This window comes from Pollicipes pollicipes, unplaced genomic scaffold, assembly GCF_011947565.3.
Source record: "Pollicipes pollicipes isolate AB1234 unplaced genomic scaffold, Ppol_2.1 Scaffold_6052;HRSCAF=7182_pilon_pilon_pilon, whole genome shotgun sequence".
NCBI classification, from domain to species: domain Eukaryota; kingdom Metazoa; phylum Arthropoda; class Thecostraca; order Pollicipedomorpha; family Pollicipedidae; genus Pollicipes; species Pollicipes pollicipes.
The window spans coordinates 9,729,619-9,752,515 of record NW_023596805.1 but is presented as its reverse complement, the minus strand read 5'-3'; the positions used below and the strand labels follow the sequence as shown (position 1 = coordinate 9,752,515).

Below are 22,897 nucleotides of genomic sequence, written 5' to 3'. Positions count from 1 at the left end.
CGCAACATTGACGACATTGCGTATCGACGTTGCAATGACGCAACATTGACGACATTGCGTATCGACGTTGCAATGACGCAACATTGACGACATTGCGTATCGACGTTGCAATGACGCAACATCGACGACATTGCGTATCGACGTTGCAATGACGCAACATCGACGACATTGCGTATGGACGTTGCAATGACGATCAGCTGTCATCCTTGCACGAGTGGAGATGATCCGTGTTCGGCCAAACATTGCCCTGCCTCACTTCTCGATGGTTATATTGATATTGTAACTAGTGGCCTGGTGCTTGGCCCCGACTGCCTTGGTCCTGCGCCGCGGTGATCACACAAAGAAGCTGATTCGTCAGCACATTGGAAATGAGTCTTTCGCAGCAGTCGGGTAAAGTTGCCCCTCAGCTTTCCCGGCAAGGAGTCCCAAAGGAAGAAGACTTGGGGGCACGTTGCCTTCCCCGGATGTGGGTAGAGGGGCCCTTCCGTCCCAGCTCGGAGTACCTACCGGGTTGATTCTAGCGACGCGGCCCCGGCCGATCTTTAGGCTCTCGTGACAGATGATATTTGTTTTTTTTCAAGACAAAGCTAAATTGATCGGTTGAACGCTTGAAAGGATCGGTAACCAGTCCATATCAGTCCCAGTTTGGTTCATTTTTAACTACGCGCATCTATGGGATTCTGCGCTGAAATGGCAGACTTGTAGTTGCAATCAAGAAATCTTCTCTTTTTTTTTGTTCTGAATTTGAAGGCTTGATCTGTTTCGCATGCTGAATGATCTAAGGGAATAACATGACCTTTAAATATGTGCTCTAGTTCATTGACCAGTGCCTTGAATTTTGGAATGAAATGACTATAACTGGAAGATAGAGACCGTTGAAAGACATCACCTCGGATGCAACTATGGGCGATAGTTTATTGAGTTATCAGGAAATGTACTTCATCTAACCTTTCCTAAACCAGCTTTTTTATTACCAGACAGACCGTCCCCTGTCACCACCTAATGCCCACCAAAGTACACGGGCTCTTCGGCCAGTGTGTAAATGCGGTCTGTGGCACAGGACGGTAATCAACAAAGTGGAGCCAGCGTGAGATGAGCTTTGTATGTCTGAGGAGGAGGATGTCATTTTGATTGGCATATACTGCCTGTGACTGTGTGCGTGAAGGCAGATACAGATTATAAGTACATAAATATATCTTCCCTGATATGCATCGGATCAAGCAACTTCAAATATTTTAGACTGCCCAACAATGCATTGGTGATCTTCCCACCTCTACAAACGCGAGACCTCGGCCCGTAAAGAGCAATACGAGGAACGCTTAGCAAATCCGAGAACTGCTCCTCACGACCATCGAATCTAGTAGAACTCTCGTGCCCCCCCCCCCCCCCCCCCGCCCACTGTAATCAAATGTGACAGGTGAACAACATCCGTAGCGCACCTGATCCCACACGGATCAGGAACGTCCATCCTTTTCTGGCCAGAAGTGGATGGACGTTCTCCGTCTGATCCCGGCTGCGGCGGCCGTATCCACGCGCCGTGGATGTGAAGCGCCAGATCTGTTTGCGTCGGTTGTCGCCGCTCCAGCGCGCGCCGCGCGACCCAAACATGCCTCGCGCGACGCGCCCGCCCTGACGTTAGTTGACACGTGTCAAGCGCACAAACATGTTCAACTCCGGGCGAAATCGATGTGGGAGAGGGTGATTTGAGTGTTTGCCGTCCTGCCGTGCTGCCGCCAGGTATCTGATGAGGATGAATTGACAAGGCGCCACGCCGGCCTGGTAATGTTGAGTGTGCAGCGGTTGCCATTGGTCCGTTCTCGGGTGGAGAGTGAACTTTTCATCTCCATCTGTAGCTGTATTCTAAGCTGTTAGGACCGGAGCTCGGAAGCCTGTGAAACTACGCGGGGATGAAACTGTTGTACCCTGAGTAGCACTTCCTCAAGTGGAGAGTTAACTTGCCAGCTTCATCTGTAGCTGTATTTCAAGTCGTTAGGACCGGTGCTCGGAAGCCTGGGAAACTACGCGAAGATGAAACTGGTTTACCCTGAGTGCCGGTCCCTCATCACGCGTTGTAATTCGAACTTTCAAGATGACGAGACAGCTCTGAGTGGTTTGCGGGCATACACATTCGGACAGGCCGCTGATTCCCTGAGTTTGGCGCACCGTCCATCGGTTTGTTGCTTTGGCCGGCTAGTGGTTTCACTGAGATGGGAAAAAAACACGGCTAATCGCATGAATGGCATAACCACAGCTAAATGCGGCACCGCACGGCAAATTGCATGAAATCCCGTGAGATGATGGGTATCGGCAGAACCTTGGATGTTTGTCTTGGATAGCTTGCTGACCATGAACGATATGGTGGTGCTTTGTTTTCGTAGCTGACATACTGACATCTTATACCCGTCTCGTTAGTTTTTCAGCGCAGTTGTTCAATGATGGGCTGTGAGTTGTGGCCTGTTGTGACGGCTGCGTCAGCTTTATTTCTCGCCATGTTCATTATGCAGTTCACGTGTAGTTCTGTTAATTATGCAGTTCGCATGTTGGCAATTGTGGCATGTTGTGTGCTTTTTTATAAATCCAACCGATTTTGACCTAAGCGATGTCGAGCCTCATCATGTCGGAGGGTCAGAGTCCGGGTCATTAGTATTAGGGCTGGGTCAAACGTGCCCAGTTGCTCTGTTAGGTGGCGTTTATGCATGCACACTTGCAATATTGCTTTATTAAGGTCTAGCACATCGATATCTTTTCGACAACCACTGTGTGACCGGTTGCAGTGAACTTCTTCGATCAAGATCATGACGGGTCAGATGAATGTAAAACGGCTCAGTACCAACATGCATAGTTTGCGCCATGGTTGGTACTGAAGCGCTGTTTTTGGTGATCGTTCATTTTTGAACTCACTTTGATTATGGGAGCTTGCATGTCAGTGACACTGGTCCTCCAAGGGCTGAGCAAGATCATGACCTTAGATTAGTAGTGCCTGCTTGCAGCATCTTAGCTGCCCTGTTGTCTTTTGTGATCAGAGTTGCGCTGCGTTTCTAAAAGAGTTAGAATGCGCTTGTTTGGCCTGGGTCTTCATCACAAAACATTTGCATTATGATCATTGTCGCAATGCAACGGATGACTCTGAACCCGTTCGATATGCGCAGGTCTTTGACAAATACAAATCATTCGTAACGGTTCTTTAGGTTACAATGAATGTTACGGTAGCGTCGTAGCTGGGGTTACCACAACAGATGGGGGAAATACGTGGTACTATATGTAACTTTACCACTGACCTGACAAAGGTCAGATGCATATAATCCCAATTAATTGCAGCTTAAAGTGTTAACAAATTAAAGTTACCTGTGTCCGATGATCGTAGCACATATTTGTACATTATACAGCGATACGAAATATGCGCGACCACAGCGGCCTAAGTTGGCCTCAGATGTCACAAATTGACACAAAAAGAAAACAAGTGCAAATAAACAGCTTAGGCGATGATCGCCGCAGCCCGCCTCGTTCAGTATTGCAGCTACCGGTACGCGTACTGTGTGCCATGCATTCTCATACCAACCTCATCGGCTTTAGTTGACCTCAGATGCCACAAGTCGATCTAAAAAGCAAGTGTGAATGAACTGCTCACACGGTGATGACTGCATCGGGTTTGCTCCGCCATCCCATCGTGTTAAGTACTGCAGCTACCGGCAGTGGGACTGTATCGCATGCAATGCAATGGACATTTCAACTGTGCGGATGCTTGTTGGCCTGAGAGGCCACTCAATTGACCCTGAGTGACCTCTCAGGTCAACAAGCTCGGCACATGTTGCTTGACTCCTTTTGTGACTTGGGATCACTCAGCTACACTCAGCTAATCACACTAATCCAGCTAATCCAAGTAGACACTCAGCTAATCCAAGTAAAAAGACTTGACCTTTACAGACCTGCAAGAAAGCAGGGAATACCTTGGTACTTGAAAACTGCATTGTGTTTCTAAATGTGGAAAACGATTTTGCGGAACATTAAGTCTCATTTCCGATATGACCCCATAATGCCATTATCGTAGCCTGGGGTAACCTATTCACCTGGCCCAAACAAAAAGGATGTCTTAAGATCGCATGTAAGTGTGGCTACAGCGACACAGTCACTTACGGTTGAAGTCGCCTGCACAAGCACGATGGCATGCTGCTCACGCCTCGGCGGCCCTGAGTCCTACCGCCCGCCGCCGAAGACCCGAGCTCTGCTCCCGCCGCGGCGGACCACAGCGGTCCTGCCCTGTCCTGTCCTGTGAGTCCTGCCGCCCGCCGCGGCGGACCTGAGTCCAGCCGCCCACCGCGGCCGACCTGGGTCCAGCAGCCCACCGCGGCGGACCTGAGTCCAGCCGCCCACCGCGGTCGACCTCGGTCCAGCAGCCCACCGCGGCGGACCTGAGTCCTGCCGCCCGCCGCGGCGGACCTGAGTCCAGCAGCCCACCGCGGCGGACCTGAGTCCTGCCGCCCGCCGCGACGGACCTGAGTCCAGCAGCCCACCGCGATGGACCTGAGTCCAGCAGCCCACCGCGATGGACCTGAGTCCAGCAGCCCACCGCGGCGGACCTGAGTCCTGCCGCCCGCCGCGGCGGACCTGAGTCCTGCCGCCCGCCGCGGCGGACCTGAGTCCTGCCGCCCGCCGCGGCGGACCTGAGTCCAGCAGCTCACCGCGGCGGACCTGAGTCCAGCAGCTCACCGCGGCGGACCTGAGTCCAGCAGCTCACCTCGACGGACCTGAGCTCTGCCGTCTGCCGCGGCGGGGCCGGCACCCACCAGGCCCGGGAAACTTGCACTTTATACATTCCATAACTGGTTATCTGATATATATCATAAAACCTAACTAAGCTTGAACAGCTGCATGGAGCAAAAGGCATGATGTTAATTGTATTGCCCTCTTAATGTCTCACCCTCTCTACGCTCAATTGCACAAAGAGGCTAGCTTCTCTGTGCGCCTAGATACGTGCGATGTGCGGCCGCCGTTCGTTGCTTGTAGTGTGAAATTACTATTACTAGTGAAATTACTGGTGAACTACATACCCGAAATGAGTTTGAACGTCAGCTGCATGTTTGTATTTGAATTTGTTCGCGGGGCATCAGCGGTCATTTTGGGGTCAAAGATGTTGATTACCCTCTGGTAAAAGAGCCGGACACGACTTTTTCGTAGAGCCAGCACAATGGCTGGCTGACGATAGTACCCGACGTAGTTCTTTTCAGTCACGTGAATGATCTGTGTACTCAAGTCATTAAACGAACTGGATCGTTTGGCATTGATAATGATGGATGGAAGCTTATAGGTTTTGCCGTGCACTTCAAAAGCTTTAACCAGGTGTGGTATATGTGTGGATATATTGGCATATGTTTAAATATTGCAGTCCATTTTAGTCAACACGCCTACCTGAGGAATATAAACATCGCCGTAACTGGATGTTTTCCCTTCATCAAACAGCTGGAAGCGAAATGAAACTAGACCACAAGGGCCTCAAAGTTCTAACCGTAGCATGCAAGCCTGACTTTTGGACAATGACATCGGTTCCTAGCACTTAAACGTGCAACGTGCAACCTTATTTGAAATTGTAAGCGACGCCGTTTATCAACAGTAGTGCGTACGGAGTGCTTCAGTGGTGCGTTCGGGTAGGAGGCAGGGCCTGTTCCGCGCACTGGTACCGCCGCGGAGGCTAGCTTTTCAGCCGCGGTGACACAACAGCCTTGTGCTGTAGGAGTTGAACTCAGCGGATCTTTGTGGAGACACTGCACAGCGTCAATTGCACACCAGAACGCCGCAGAGCCAGGAGACCCCACCAACCCTCTCATAGATCCGTGCTCACGCTGCGGTGGTGGACGGCTCAACTTCGCCGGGGTACGAAAGTCTCGCCAGCTATTGTATGTGTCTTCCAATGGTGGCAGCTGTCTTCCAATGGTGGCAGCCGTCTTCCAACGGTGGCAGCCGTCTTCCAACGGTGGCAGCCGTCTTCCAATGGTGGCAGCTGTCTTCCAGTGGTAGCAGCTGTCTTCCAACGGTGGCAGCTGCTTCCAATGGTGACAGCTGTCTTCCAATGGTGGCAGCCGTCTTCTAATGGTGGCAGCCGTCTTCCAATGGTGGCAGCGCACTGGCCTCTGCGGCTTCATGCGAGTGCCGACATCAACGACGTCAAATCGGAGTCGCCGCAGTATGCAACTAATTGCAATTTTGCAACCCAGATTAAATAAAGGATTCGCCCGCGAGTATTCGTGAGCCGACACAGAAAACGGCGAGTGTTACTCGTCATTCTTCGCATCTAGAGTGAGGAAACGTGCATCACTTAAGGAAGCATGATTCTGCCCGAATCTCGCAACGCAATTTTGGCACGATAGAAATCCGATTTTAAGAGCCGAGATGGCTTCGAGTCGACGTTTCAACCTGCGTCCGGCCGGGGGCCTGAGACAATCGCTTTCGACAGGGAAGGGGAAATTTGACTTCCCCTGTGATCTCCAGCTTGCAGACCTGTGTAGGCCTTATCAAATCATGAAGAATGCACACCAAAATTTTGGCCGTAGGCAAAATGTGAGACCACTAGATGTCACGAAAGGAAAAAGGGCCGTTCTGATATTTGCAGTTAAAACATGTTATTACGCCAAGTCGGATATTGAGAGAACGCAAATGAGCGTTAAGACTGGGGAAGTCCAATCCGACCATTTTGCCCACATTGGTCAAGTCAGGTCGGGTCGCCTTCCAAAATTGGTCGGGTTACCTTTCAAAAAAGCTATTGTTCTTGTACGTAGCGTACAAGAACAACAGTTTTTGTTTTCTTTCACAATGCGTTTTTGAAAAGTCTATTCTATTAGGTACAGCCGCGGGGAAAATTTCCAGACACAAAACTACCATTTCATGCTAACCTAGAGGTCAGCTCAGGTTAACTTAGCCCAAATTCATAAACCATCCAAATCCCATAGGTCTTTTATGCATCATACATAGTCTTTTCGACGCCTGGCAATTTATTTGTAAAATCTGAGAACAGGCACGTTGGTACGTGATATCACACGTCATCAGCTCTACAAACACGATATAGGGGTGGTTTAACACGCGTCGCGCTCGTTCCTCTCCTCTTTCGTGCCCCCTCCTCTTTCGGCGACAGAGGTCATTGATCTTGGCCGACCTCATATGAAGTTGTGTGTTCCCACGTGACCCACTGTCACCTCATTCTGCATTATAGAGATATCAGGACATGTTTTCGGTGCAATGTTCGAATTCTGAGCCCAAAATTACATAATAAAACTGCCTGTTTAGAGGTCAGTATGTATTTTGCAGAAGCCGTCCTTAGTGGAGGTCATGACCTGGGCAAGTGTCATGTGTTCTGTGGTCATATGATGGTGTGATATGCAAGTCAGCTGCCCGAAGCAAACACTGGATTAGCACTCTTTTCCTCATACACAAAAGACAAAACTATACAAAGTACATACAAGTTTACAATTTCTTTACGAAAATGGCCACAACTTGGCCAGATCTCAGCTCACCACCAATGTATATTTCAAAAATATGAAATTATCAAACGGTAGGTACCGACATTATCGGTTACCATAAATAGTTTAAGCAATAACAAATGGTCCACAAAAAGTTATGCGTGGTCAAAGTTTTTGAAAGTCGCCATTTTTCCTCGCCTACGCCGCTGACCGGGGCAGATTACACTTTAAAATTTGCAAAAAGATGGCCAACTTAATAGATAAACAAGTAATTAAATTTGATGCTCCGGCAAACGTTCGTTTTTTTCTGAGCTCGAGCGCCCGGCCAGCAGTCCCCTGGCCGGTCGCGGGTTAGTGGCTGGTGGTGCCTAGTGCCAGAAGATTGTTTACTGAGACCAGCTTGTGCATGAAGTTGCAGAGCGGCATCCACTGGTGCGCTCGCATAGCAGGTCAATGATATTGTTTGTGCGACGCTAATCTAAGGACTTACCGAGGTAAAACTTGCTGTCCACCGGGCGCCAACTGCGTATACATCCGCAGTACTCATCGATCTAGAATCGGGTGCGGGATTTCTGACGAAACTAATCTCGTCCCAAGACGTGGCCCACTGTCATACCTCTGGTCTGACATTGATGATAATCCTGTATATATATATATATATATATATATATATATATATATATATATATATATATATATATATATATGGGGGGGGGGTCGGTGGCGTACTGGTCCGTTCACAGGCCGCCAATTGCGGGAGCTCAGATGATGACGTCATGCTGGTTCGTTTACAGGCCGCCAACTGTGGGGAGCTCAGAGTATTGGAGTGAGGACAGACCGACAAATGACATCTATCAAATCCAAGCGAAAGGTACGTGCAATGTATCTGAGGCGTGATGGTAAGTCAATGATCCGTGGACGCACGGATGCTGATCTGTCTTCTTCGCAAACACCCGCCTCTTGGAAATTAACAGCTGACACTGTCTAAGTCATTTGCCGATTTATTGGGTCAAAATGCATCAACACCCGTCGAGCAAAACACGTGTTTTTGAGGCATGGTTTGAAGACTTAGGGTCAAATGAGGTCAATAGATAAAAATGCATATTGGCCGGTACTGTCAACAGAGAATGCGCAGTGTTGAAGCCCTTAATGCGATTTTTCTGCGCGAATTAATGGTGTAATGCATCAACCACGCGCAATGTGCCAGGTTTGTGACAGAAAATATAACCGATATGTGCTAAATAAAGTTCAAGTAAAATCGGGCAAATGAGTGGCACCGATTTTCTGGAAAACTCAACTTGATAAATATGGACGTTTTTGAGACGTTCACGGTAAAGGTGAAAGTTTTTTTTAATACTCGGGATGAAGATGAAAGTTTGTTACATATCCAGGATAAAAGTGGAAGTTGTTTAGACGTCTACGGTTAAGATGAAGCTGTTAATGTGTCCACGATAAAGATGAAGCTTTTGTGATCTCCACGCGTCACAAACGCACGGATTGCCCTTTTGTCGCTGATCCCTCTTGGCCTTCCACCAATGGCGGTGCGCTACGGTGGAACCTGCGCGGCGTGGTGGGGTTAAAAACTGCGGCGGTTGCGGAACGTTGTGTGCCTTCTCGTTTCCTCTAGACAACGAATCAAAATTTCAAAGGAATGTTGGCCACGATTCACTGCACCGTTTTGTTGTTGTTTTTTTTAGAGTTATAACGTACATAACCTGGTCATGTTGCAAAACGGCGGACGCCATATGTGAAAGAAGTTTGGAAGGTGACCAGTTGTTTAGGTTAACGCAACACATCTCGAATAAATATTCGTGAAGTTCCATCGCAACTAAGGAGTAAATACTGAGCAGTCCGAATAGAGTGCAAAGTCCGTTCAATGACCAATCGTCTTCTGAGAGTAATTCAAAGTACGCAGGGTTCCGTAACCACACGCGCCCTGTTGGCGGTCATTCTCCCACGCGGCGAGCACTCGTGCCTCGCCGCGGCCGTGCGACGGTCGCCTTGAGCAGACATTCTGACTTTACCGGACTGTGACTAAACCAGTCATTTGCCGCCCGGTTTTTTGTTGTTTTTTTGTATGCTCGAAGTCTTGTTCTCTTGGTGGTGGATACCCTAGCAATGTTGCGCAATGAGCGCACTAGATAGCGAGCTTCCAGACTCTACCAGATTCCCCCAGATTCTAATACAGCGTTTTCGTGCAGAGTGCTGCGGCCGACAACAAAGTGCATTACTGGAAATGCTTTTGATACTCAGGACGTGTTTCTACTCCTTGTTACCCTTATTGTTTTCTATTTTTTGCAGGCAGAGTAAATTGGAAGTAGTTTACGATGAGCGATTCCATGTAGGACCGAAAATGTCAAGAACTATTACGGGAGAGGGGGTTAACACGCGCCCGGGTAGCCGGCAGGACGACCTTCGCTCGGGTTGGGGGGAGATCAATTAGACCCCCTGAGATCTCAGCAACTAAGAAAGCTAGAGACACCAAATTTACAGGGTGTCTTGATCTGTACGTGAAATGACTTCCGTCAAAGTTTGAGCTTCCTAGATTATGGCCTTCAAGTCAAATAAGGTCAAAGAAGTTCTAATTCCAGGCTGGTCTCCAAGGTGCCCCCAGAACCTAGGCAACCGTTTTTAAGCAAAAGGCCAAAAGCCCATTTAAGGTCAGTGGCCTTGTTTGACCTTTTGAAGGTCATGGTGACCAAGATCATACAAGACTGCACTGAGTTTTGTATTTGAATAAGCGACAAAGGTTACGCTAGGCGGTATGTTCCTACGACAAATTGTCGACCAGGTCATCTTAGGTCAATGACCATATCTGATCTCTTGGAAGTCAATGCAACAGATATAATGCGGTTCCTGCTGTCAATAAATTCGAAATGAGCACCACAAACTGTCACATACAGCAAGCCCTAGAGTAATAAATCAGGCTGGTTGTGACCTCGGTCTGACGTTCATACCTGACCTTAGGTCAAAGTAATTTGCTAATTCAATATTTGCAGTGCCTAAGAAAGCATCTCAGAGATATATGGCTTCGTCAAACACTCTGTTATTGTATCAGATTAGACGATTTCCTAAAAATTGCCTTCGCTGAAACCATGGCCTAACTTTGACCTGCCATAGGCCAGCGACCTTAAAGCGTGCATCTAAATTGTTGATGTCAAACGATTTGCTGTTCAATTGTTTACAGCTATGCAAAATTTGGAGCGGCTACACCGCGCCGTTCGGAAATCATTCCGGAAAAACCTGCCGGGGGGCCAATTTGACCCCCCCCCCCACACCCGTGCGAGTGTTAGAGTTGATGGTGAGCTGTGGAAGGTTTGCCGGCCACACCACATCGGGGGGAGGGAAGGGGGTAGAAAGTGGTTCTTTAAGGCGACGCTCGCATGCGTAGGCCGACATTGATGCGCGTTAAAAAAAAAAACAGGCATCGATCACATTTTTCACTTGGGAACTACATGTGACCGTCTGTGGAGTGGCTGCTGCCTTGTAAATTCATTCCTGATTTTCATTTGAAATCCATATTAGGATTCCGTCACATACCTGAACGAATAGTTGGGTGCAATGACAGTACCGCATTATAAGATTATATCGAAATGGCTGAGTGAACGTCAACGTTTCCCAGTAATATCCTCTGTTAGCAGATTATCATGAGAACTCGGTATGGACAGGCTATGGATTTTGAGTAACAGGAAACTCTGGGAATGCTAGGACGTAAAGTAGAAGGTTTTAAAACCAGAATAATCTGCGTCCATTACCTTCTTGTTTGTTCCCATGAAGTCTCGCTCTCGGCATGACTGGAATAATTAGATTTGTCGTTAGTGCTGTAAGTTCTTACACATAACACTGGTCAAATCGCACTGCTTAATTACCACCCGTACTTTCGCACTCCTGTCTATTATGTGGTCGATCATGGCGGATGAACTTCTTGCATCGGTCACCGTTATTATCAAAGTAATGAACATGCTGATACCATCATTGTGAACGGCAATGCCGCCGCCGGCTTAAGTGCTTTCACAAGATTTCCCATAATTCGTTGTTAGTGGCTGCTCAAAGAAAACACCCTGCGGAAAATATCAGGCCATGGTACGAATGGCCACAATAGTGGTGGCAATTTTCGATGCCGGAAAAAGATTGGATGTTTCCGATTAGTACTGGGACATGACTGCCAGCTGAGGTCCTAAAATTGGTTCAGTACCGGAACTTTGGTCGATTGCAAAATCACTTCACACGGAGCCTGACAGTCATGACTCAGATGAAACCAGAAAGTATGCTTTCACGCCGTTAGAAAAGGCTCATTTCGAGCGTCCAATGCCATAAATTCCAGTTATCGATGACTTTATGATGGATGTAAATGACAACGGCAAAAAAGATGATGAATGAAAGCAACGAGAACCGTCATCAATGGCAGCAAAGACCAGAGCACGGGACACGGGATGAAATCAATGTTAGCTCGTCTTTGCGCTTAAGTGATCAGTTTGGATATAAATGAGGATGCGTTGGAAATGCTGGCAAAGACCCTGAACGTTGAATTGTGCAATATGACCTGCACCATGAAACGAGAAGACAGTCCTGAATACGAGCAGACATCCATATGCCGTGGACTTAACGTGATCGGATCTAGATAAGACAGTAGTTGACAGTGGATGCCTTATTCTGCGGAGAAAACCAAGAGAATGGAGAAATATATTGACTGATATTTCGGCAACATGCCTTGATCGCAGCAACACCAGACGTGAATTTATAATTGCTTGCCGATGATTCCACTCTTTTTCTTTTCTTTTTTGAAACAGCAGGTCAGTTTTCACAGGACACCACCATTCCGGGGATTAAGCAAAGAGTGATAGCCAGCCATTACTACGATACAGGGCATGTCTAAGAATTAGAATTGAATCCAGACTATTGCTTCTATAAAGGTGTGTTGCCGAATTATCAACCAATCTAGTTCTCCACTCTCCTGGTTACCTCCGAGGAATAAAGCCATCGCAACCGTTTTTTTCATGTGAACAATGTTCCTCGCGAATGCACTGAATAACTTACGTAATCGGATCTAACCTTATCTACCGTTGCCGAACATTTGATTGGCTGAGTTTTTAATCGAGCTTTTTGAATGGACTGGCTCTAACTTTGTATACTTACCTAAAAGTGCTGGAGATAGAGATTTGCCCTGCAGTGCACTTTTTGTGTTGTGTAGTGCAATGGAGGTAAATGTGATCTGGTTAATGGAGAAGATTGAAGTGTGCAAGAATGACAAATCCCGCGTTGCTTTTATGCGCGGTGGACAAGACCACTCAACGTTTCAACCCAGTTAGTGGCATGATAACACATGAGCGAGAGAATGAAAGCAGTACACAAGGCATGAGCGAAAATTCGGTTAAAATACGGTGGTGCAATGGACGTGCGGTTAAGAATACACATGACAAAATCAAGCGGTGAAAGTGGGGTAACTATCGCATCAAAGGCTGTTGACCTGGGCGACGTGAAAAACACTGGCATCTGATGATATTTTGGGAAGCGAACAATAACTTATGGATAGCCAGAATGCCGCAATATATATATATATATATATATATATATATATACATATATTTGGCCAGCTATGACAACAACGCCCACATGGCGGGTCTGCTTATAATTATCCCAATGTTTATTTTAATGTCCCACATATTTTCCTGTGGGCAAGGTGTACTGCCCCGGAGAACTCGAGGTAGCTGCAGTGTTCAACAGCGATATAGAGTTCTGGGGACCGCACAAGGTATGCAGTGTTTCAGCCTACCCCCAACACCCTACCCTCCCTTCCCTGTACAACGATCGGTAGCTGGGATAGATACACTTCTGCCGGTGATCAGCTGACCACCGCGACGAGACAACAGCTGGCGGCGCGGGCGCGGGCGTCGCAGTGGTACGGGGGGGGGGGGGGGCGCCCTTTAGATGTCAATCCGGTCACGTCCGACGGACGGTGGTATCTTTCTTGTGTGCTTCCGCCAGCATGCGTGCGGTACGTTTGGTTTGTACATTCCGACTAGGCCACTGTTAACGTTACGATAACGATAGCGGATACGATATGCTGTGCTTGTTAAATGCGACACATACGAAGGTGATGCGCTTGCAGACCGTTCATAGTTCCAGTATTCTCTGTGCCTTTTGTCTTCCACCCGGCGAAAGGCGGTGAATCTCTGGCCGCCGGTGAGCAATGCTCAGCTGACTGCCCACCCTCATCTGTCGCCAGATCGTGCGCATGTTCATCATAGTGGTGGCCATGTTTGCCCTGTCCTGGTTGCCGTATCAGGTGTACTTCGTGTACACTTACCACGACACGTCTCTGGCGAAGACCAGCTATGTGCAGGTGAGTGTTTCTACGATGCTTTATTGAGTATTTTTACTTGAAACTCAGTCTCTCGTCTGTACACAAATAAGTAAGGTGCTACATGCTATGCTTATTAGCGTTTATTCCTTCTTTGTACTTGACTCCTCGGGCACCTCTAGCCCAAGATGTAAAACATGATGTGAACTGGTATGTGCACGCATAACTTATTCAGGAAAATATCCCAACTATGGCTTGAATGAACAAAGTTGGACAAGATAACTATGGCATTTCTCGACAGTTTCTGCAAAAGTGCGTTCTTTACTGGCATTGGGACGCCTAAACATCATGTTTGTTTGTTTCGTTGTTTTTGCCTTGGCTAGTACTTCGTTTATTTCAAAAGCAAAGCAGTATGACATAGAGATGTGAATTTACTAGCTGACCAGTTGGCGCCTTTTTTATAGATTTATAACTAGGGAACATCAAGAATGTCAGTATATGTGTACGAGGAACATAGGGCTTAAGGCAACGCTTTGAATTTTGTATTGCGTATTATGAACACCACCATTGCATGCCCCGAGTCAGTCTATGCAGCAGGTCATTTCAAATTGCAAAGCGTACTTTATTCCATCGAATTTTTGGGACTATCGAAGGTTGGGGAATAGGCAGATGAATTGAAGCTGATCACTGTATAGAAATCGGCATCGTTTTAGCAAATTCATTGCCAACTGGCAAAACCCCAATTGGTAAACGTCATCCCATAGGTCCTGTGTTGTAGCTTCGTCTCGGCTTAAGTTAGTGCTTCTTTCATATTGAAAGAGGCCTGACTGACCAGACCTGTGTCTGACTCGCGACTGCTTGTCGCGTACCAAGTAGCCACTTCGGATGAGTGCAGGGAGTTACGCGCATCTCGGCTGGGGCTACTGGCCCCAGTAGCGTTGAATTGGGTGGTTAAATATAAAATGTAACTAAAAATGTTTTTTCGGAGGACTATGTGTTCAATGAAAATCACGTTCATCCACAAAGACCTTTGGTGTGTCGTTTTGGAAAACCACAGGTGAAAGTGTCAGAGGCTGCAGGTCGTCTCCTTTGTGCAGGTGCACTGTCTCGGCTCTCTTTCTTAGTCAGGTGAAGTTAGTGCTGGCTGCGTTTGGACCTTGTATGGGATCAGACGGAGTTTTTCAAGATTCCGTGGGTTACCGACTTGGAGGTGCCTAGGCGTTGTTTGAGCGAGGACTCGAGGTTTTCGGCTCGCTGATGACGCCCCGTAAGAGGCTTTCTTTTCGGTCCGACCCGCGGATGGGACAGGCAGACTGACACCTGCATCGGCTGGGTACAGGCCCGTGAGTCAAAGTTCATCTCCGACTGGAGCATTGGTTTTAAGAGTCCGAGTGACGCGTCTTCAATGAGAGCTTGTCTCGATACAGATTTGATTCTGTGTGCTTTACTTCATGATTATCTAGGTGATGATGCAAAATGTGCTCACCAACAATGTCTACATCTATATCTGTATCTATACCTATATCTATGTCTATATTTGTTGTACCGTTAAGAGATAGCAATATCTATATCTGTATAGTATCTTCTATGGTTTTTATTTCATTTAATGTGCCAAATGTTGCCTACGCTTTTTGCAGACGACTTTTCTTCAGAAAAGCGTGGCACCTTTCCAAGCGACCCCCTGTATTCATCGCGCGTCTCGGGGGATTGCTGAAATGTGGCTGTCTGCCCTGCGCCGGAAACAGTTGTTGCTCGGCTGAATGCTTAAATGTAGTTTTGTTGTACCGTTAATAGAAAACTTTTTATGGATTCACAAAGCGTGTTTTTATGAACGTAATCCTTGTTCATAGAGAGGTTTTAATGTCATATATTTGCTGATATCACGCACCCATTGCATGTGCAGTGCATTGTGTCGTCTCACACGGCTTACGCCACGGAGAAAATTGGCAAGGGAGGCGGAGCTCTTTCCGGTCCGTTCTTGGTCAGCGCGTGATGGTTGAAACTCGTATGTTTTTGGTTGCGTTAGCTCAAATTTTACGACCTAGGCTGAATCTACGGGTGGTTCAAACTTTGTGACCAATTGTGGCGCAGTTTTCAAATGTGCTTTTCCTCCGAAGAAATTCATATTGTATGCTGTTTCACAAATACTTATTTATGTCTTAGATGTGTCCATCTTGACTTGACTAATAGATGTCAGCAGTTCTGCGCAGCGCCAGGACATGACCATGTCTTGAACGCCATGATGTGTATAGATGGTGTGGATGGTATGGACGTTTGCTGCGCTTGAAGCTGAACATGGCCCAGCTGTGACTCGCAGTGTTTTGCGTTTGTCAGTTGGGGTGTGGAAAACAGTGCTATATGGTATGCGCAATGATCGCCGAGCAAAAAGCAGCGGATGGAAGTGGGAACAAACACGCAATTGATGATCAACAGGTTCGTCACGCTGTGAAACACGCGTGGTCTTAAGGCGCGTGTTTACGTCCCTTTCAGCACCTGTTCCTGGCTTTCTACTGGCTGGCCATGTCCTACGCCATGGTGAACCCATTGATATACTTCTGGATGAATCGGAGGTGAGTCTGGAGGCCGAGTGACGCCATCCACCCCCTCCTCTCCCCCTCCCCCCGCCCATTCTCCTAACTTTTTGACCCAACGCCCGAGCTGAGGAGTCAGACCAAATGCATACTGTGACTGAGTGGCGTCAGCGGGGTTCATTCCCCTGGGGGCGGGGAGATCAACGACCTAGGGATGTAGTGCTACTCTGTGGATAAGGGAGGGGCACAAATTGCGTAGAAGAGGTAGGCTTCTCTCCCGGAGAACGGAACGCCCGTACCCAAGTTTTCGTACAAATCGCGAAACGGCGCGTACGACAGCCAACGTAAGCCTGCCAAGCGTTGGCATGAAAGCTGTTCGGAGAGTGCTATTATAGAACGGAAAAGTGAGCATACAACGATACAGACCAGCTACTACGGGTCAGCCATGTCCGGAAAACCGGCGGATGTTAACGGAGAGGAACAGTTGTCACGAGAAAGCACTGAACAAAGTAGACAGCCATACCATTATTGGATATATGTGCATGTAGGCCTTGCCACTTGTCCATGAGCCCCTCGTCCAGCTTCTGTTGATCACTTTGCAGTCTAAAGCAACCGGAACAGCAGTCCACGCGAGCACGTTCAGTGCGGGTAGTGTGCGAGCTTTGTCAGTATCTCATTAGTCAATAGGCTAAAGAGACGAGCGTTGGGCCCGTCTCCCGTTTCCGACGTCCATCCGGCCGGAGTATTTTAACCCCACTGAGTCCATAGGCCAAAGAGACGAGCGTTGGACTCGTCTCCTGTTTCTGACACTCAGACAGCCCGGGTATTTTAACCCACTGAGTCCATAGGCTAAAAAACGAGCGTTGGACGTGTCTCCTGTTCCTGACGCTCAGACAGCCTGGTTATTAACCCCACAGAAGTTGCACAGCAGCTTCTCCATTACTGAAACACTCGTTCTGCGCGGTGCCCTGCCGGCCACGATCCGGCTTCGAGAGTCCCTGCTCCCGAGAGCACTTCAGCCGGAATATGCGGCTGCACGACCGGTCTCCACAGGGGCGACAGACCCATGGCGGCGAACCCGCTGCTGACTATTCGCAGAGGCCTGAGCCGCAGATTGCGAACCTCGGCAAGACGGAAGCCCGCGAGGACGCACGGTCAGCACCGTCAGCCTAACGGCACGGGGGCAGCGCGCCGCCAGGGCCAAACTAACTCTTGGACTCGGACTCGGCCTGGGACTGGGACTGGGACTGGGACTGGGACTGGGACTGGGACTGGGACTGGGACTCGGACTCGGACTCTCGAACTCGGACTCGGACTCGGACTCGGACCCGGACTCTGGTTCGGACTCTAGGTCTAGGACTCGGACTCGGTATCGACTGGTCTCGCCGCTCGGCCTATGCGGTTAAGCGGGGTTGCGCAGCGGGTTTGAGCTGCTCTACACTGATCATCGCTCGGGTAACGTGCCGCCCTGCGTGCCCCACGGTGTCAGGTTTGATTAGCGGGCTCTGGGTCCACTGCGGCGCTTCCACATGCGTGCTTCGTTTGGTTTGTGAGCCGTGTGTTCTCTCGTGGACGTCATCATCCGCTGAGGACCGCGCTTATCTTTCAGAGCGGAGAATGGGCGAAAGACGATGCGAAAGTTCGCTTTGTTGTTGCCTAGTGAAGCTGTTGACGATAAGTTGGTGATGTCCTCCTGGAAGCTGGCGGTGTTGTAGTAAAATAATTTGCTTGTGTAGAAGCAAGCATCAAGTTTCGTTCACCCACATGTTCGATGCATGTTTGGTACTGCACTTCTCCGTCTGTGTGGCGGTATCGGAGACTGAAGAAACGTGACATGAGTCACCAAGCCGACGACGTAGCATTGCGCATCAAGGACCTCGCTTGCATTACGCGACTCGTTTTGGCCATCTTCAAAGCATTTTGTGAGGGATTTTTCTGACGCACGTCCTTTGTAGCTGTCGGCAGCATTAAAATCCGGGAATGGATTCCTTGAAAACATGTGGAAGGGTTCAGAAATCTAGGCTTGGTACGCCTCATGAATAATTCGCCTTGAGCTCAACACGTGTTTCGTCAGTCCCTGTGCAGAGCGTAGTGCGAATCAATGCAATATTATCTGACTAGCACTCTCAAAATGCAATAGTCGTAAATCATGGTTCATGGTTCATGGTTCAATCATGGTTCAATATGGTTCATGGCCTCAAAGTCATTTACCTTACTCGCACACATGCTTTGCGCTAGATTGGTCTCGAGCTTAAATGTCCTAACTGCGCTGAAAGCATGAGTATCACATGCCCTCCAGGCGGTCTGTGCCTCTTCCATGACCACTTACGCATATGGACGTCATTGGTTTCTTCGCTTCTCATTTGTGTTGGATTCCCAGTAGTGTAGACGGCGCCGAAGTTCAACAAGCGTTCTCGAACTCATTACATACGGCTCTTCAGTCATGAATGACCAAACGACTTTGGGGACCTCCCCAGCTAATATCCGTTCCGTACCTTCTCCCCGTGGACAAATCCAACTAGAACTTTGCCTACGTCAGGCGGCTCAGTGTCACGACGTGGGAAAGGAACATGACTTGCTATGAAGGAATGGCGAGCACACTCAGAAGCATTTCAGGACATTGTGTGGGCTCCGATTAGTCTCCGCAGGTCTGAAAACAGCCACGAGCCTCAAGCCTATGGGAACGCTTTTTAAATTCCTTTTCAGTGTTTGTGAGTACCTCGAGCGATGTCGAAACCATCTTCGAGACCTTCATTGACACCACTTCCACCGCAACAGAAAATGCTCGCGAGGACCTTGCATGGTCGTATGAACTGCCTTCTAACCTTCTCCGAAACCCTTGCGAATCTCTTGAGCTCGTCCAGAGACCTTTTTGAGACCCTCGGGGCTCAGCCGACCGTTCCCATCTTTGAGACCCTCGGGGCTCAGCCGACCGTTCCCATCTTTGAGACCCTCGAGGCTCAGCCGACCGTTCCCATCTTTGAGACCCACGGGGCTCAGCCGACCGTTCCTATCTGCTTGAAGGCCTGCAGCGCTGTGACTGAAATGAGCCGTAGCGGTTCCTGGTATGCTGGCTTGATGGGCTGTGCCAAGACGCTATCGATGACGATGACGATGACTATCGATGGCGGTCCATATCAAGACGACGTCTGACAGGGATGTCGTCTTGGTGTCGTTTACACGTGTTGTCTTCATATGTAGACGACATCATACATAAGCGGATGTCGTCTTGATGTCGTCTAAATATGTTGTTTACATATTTAGACATTATGCATAAGCGGATGTTGTCTTGATGTCGTCTAAATATGTTGTCTACATATTTAGATATTATGCATAAGCGTATGTCGTCTTGATGTCGTCTACGTATGTCGCCCACATATATAGACAGCATCATACATAGGCGGACATGGGTTTTATGTCGTCTACATATAGAGACGGCATCCGCGTCGCGCTCCACGAAAACTGCCCTCTCCGAGATGGATTTACAGGAATGTACACAAGAATTCGCAGTGGGGGGAGGCGTATTCATCGCCAACTTGTCCAAGGTTAACAATTTGGCTAGCATGCATGCAAATGCACGCAGGTTATGAGTAGACATGCCAGAACATGCCTGCTTATTGACTGGAAGGGTACGTGGATAGGGCGTGGGAGTTCATTAGAGATTCGGCGGATGATGTCTCAGGATGTCTGGATCAGGTGTGTGGGTCGGCAAAATAAGCTAAGAGAGAACCTAAGCGGGTTAAGGCGGCCAAACCTACCCCAACATCTATTAAAAATCCGGGGGAAAGCTTTTTCGAAGATTTGACCCACATTACGCTCTAATCTGAAAGGACTGGAGATAAAGGGCTTCGTTTAGTCAACCACAGTCCCAAGTCTCACCCGGTTTCATCCGATCCCATCAGGTCTTGTCCAGTTTTATCCGGTACCGTTCAGTACCGTCCAGTCCCGTCTAGATACCCATTCGGTGCCCTCTGACCTCTACAACGTTTCATTCCGTTTGTCTGATCCCGTTCTGCAGCGCCCGGCTCCATTCGGTCACGTTCGGTGCCGTTAAACTCCGTCTGACCCCGTCCGGTCACGTCTGGCCCCGTCTGGTTCCGTCCGGCCCCATCCTGTCCCGTCTGCGTCAGCCCCGTCTGGCCCAGTTGTATTTCGTGCATTTCCGTCCAGCCATGTCTGGTGTTGTCCCATCCCGTTTGATGTCATATGGTCTTGTCGGGTTCCATCCGGTCGTAGCCGGCCCCATCTGGCCCCATAAAGTCTCACCTGGCTCCATCCGGTCGTGGCCAGCCCCATCTGCCCCCATAAAGTCTCACCTGGCTCCATCCGGTCGTGGCCAGCCCCATCTGCCCCCATAAAGTCTCACCTGGTTCCATCCGGTCGTGGCCGGCCCCATCTGGCCTCGTAAGGTCTTACCTAGTTCCATCCGGTCGTGGCCAGCCCCATCTGGCCCCATAAAGTCTTACCTGGTCCCATCCGGTTCGGGTCAGTCTGATCTTGTCCTAACCCGTCGCAACTGCTTAGTTTAGTTCCGTCCTACCTCGCGAGACTTTACCCGGTTCTGTCCGATCCGTTCCGGTTCCATCCGGTGCCATGTGAGCCCGTTCTGTCCCGCCCAACTATTTTCGGTCACCATCCTTCGGTCACCATCCGTCTGCCAGGGGCCGTACGTGTGACGGAAAGCGCCCAGATGCCAGCACTGACTTGCCAGGGCTAGACACGCATATAATATTCACCAAGTTGGCAGTGATTCATTGGTTATGCGACGCCATCGTACAATCAGTTAAACGTGTTGGCGACCTTCACTATCTTTCGATAATCAACGGTTTCGCCGACGTAGACCTCACATTAACACGGTGTCAGCCAAGTGAATTTAGAACGGAATCCATGCAATATTAGTATCAGCAGATGCGCACGATCTTTTTGAACTTGTTCGCACCTCATTCAGATCGATGTACGATGTGAGGACAATAAAAGACGTTTTATCTCACACCTGTCAACTTGTCGGTTCCCTAAATCTGCAGTGTGGAGGCGATGTGCGACGCCTGCGCGGGCGATGCTGGAGATTGCTGGATAAGTCAGGAAAGGGGCTGAGCATGGGAAAATGGCTAGTCCTACTCCTCAAAATACACTTAAACATCGAGTGTCCCCCAGGAGTTGAACCCCTTCCTTCACAAGGTGGAGGGGAGGAGGCCTGGGCCCACAAATGATAGCGAATTGCCTCTTGGAAAGCACTACCGAAACGCATTGATATTTGAAGAAAATGTACGTACACAAACCTCATAATGTGGACTGTCTTGCGAAATGCATCAGATATTGCTGGTGCGGTTCATTTAACAGAAGTGAATTCTGCTATTCGCTTTGATAAATGCATGTTGCCGAAATATCAACGCATCCATGTTTCCATTCTCCTGGTTTTTCTCCGAGGAGAAAGGTTATTTCTATCGTCTTATCCATATAAATCATGTTCCTCACACATGCATTTAACAACTTACGTAATCTCGCACCAAGTTTCTTAAAACAGCCGAAGTTATGCAATAACGTCAGGGCACCGAAGCACCCACAATAAGGGCCGTGTGGCTTCGTAACTGACGTTTCGCTGTTGCGCTGCCTTGCACACCAGGGTCATATCACAATAGCTGGAACGTTTTAGAGCTGAAGTCAGGTCATTTGAAGGCAAGCGCTTCGAAACGTCCTTGACAATGTCAGAAAGCTCCCTTTTCTAATCAAGCGCTGTTTTTTCTGGGTCTCTTGAACGCAACCATTTGATCAGTTTGATGAGCCTGTCTGTTGTCTTAGTCAGTCCTCTTGGCCTTCCCGTCCTGCTTTTCGCCGTGGAAGTGGGGGGGGGGACCTGGCGTCAGCTTATTCATGCCTATCTGACCTTTGTGAATGTGGCCAGTTATCTGCCTGTACACATTCGTATGTCCTGTAGGCAGTCTTTATTCGAACCAGTGCAGTATCCTCAGAATACTCTCCTGCAATTTTTCGGCTGGTTTGAAAATTTCCCGCCAATTTCCCGCCAATTTCTTGACTGCACAGTAGAATGAATAAGCCTCAGACTGCAGTGTCATCCTAATAGCACTTTCTGGAAAGAAATCCTCCATAGCGGAGGTGGGCTACAGTTATTTATGTTACGCATGAAATCATCAAAAACTGGCGCAAAATGAACCATAATTTGTGTACTTTCATCCTTCTGATATACTACTCGCGCGTTACGCGCACGGCTAACGACTCGAGACTTTTTGCGGATGTTACTAATCAAGGAAAAAGAAACAGGGTTCCTTGTTAAGAGTTTTAAATCCTTCCTTTCTTAGACGTAGTCAGGATCGGTTAAAAACGCTGTTACATGAAGAGCTGCCGAATTAGCTTACACTCTTTTTGTCAGAATTTCCCCATCCCTGTTGACCAGTGCCGCCATTTTGCAGGTTCCGTTCGTACCTGGTGCTGTGGTGCCGTTGCGCCCTGTTTCGTCGGAGGGCTGGACTACGCCAAAACGGTCGTCTCGCGGGTGGACTCTGTCGTGGTGCTGACAGGTGAGGAGCGGATAAGCGGCACGAGCTGGCTAGTTGAACATGGCTCGGATAGTGGATATAATATCTGATATGATAGTTCAA

The 22,897-nt window shown here is 48.7% G+C and overlaps 1 protein-coding gene across 1 annotated transcript in view; it reads left to right on the top strand.

Moving 5' to 3' along the window:
* The window catches only part of LOC119104768 (uncharacterized), a 179,734-nt gene that overhangs the window by 68,127 nt on the left and 88,710 nt on the right, over positions 1–22,897 (top strand). The window contains 4 exon segments of the mRNA XM_037228487.1: positions 8,243–8,319; positions 13,675–13,791; positions 16,240–16,319; positions 22,709–22,816. Coding sequence (XP_037084382.1) covers positions 8,243–8,319; positions 13,675–13,791; positions 16,240–16,319; positions 22,709–22,816 — 382 coding nt within the window.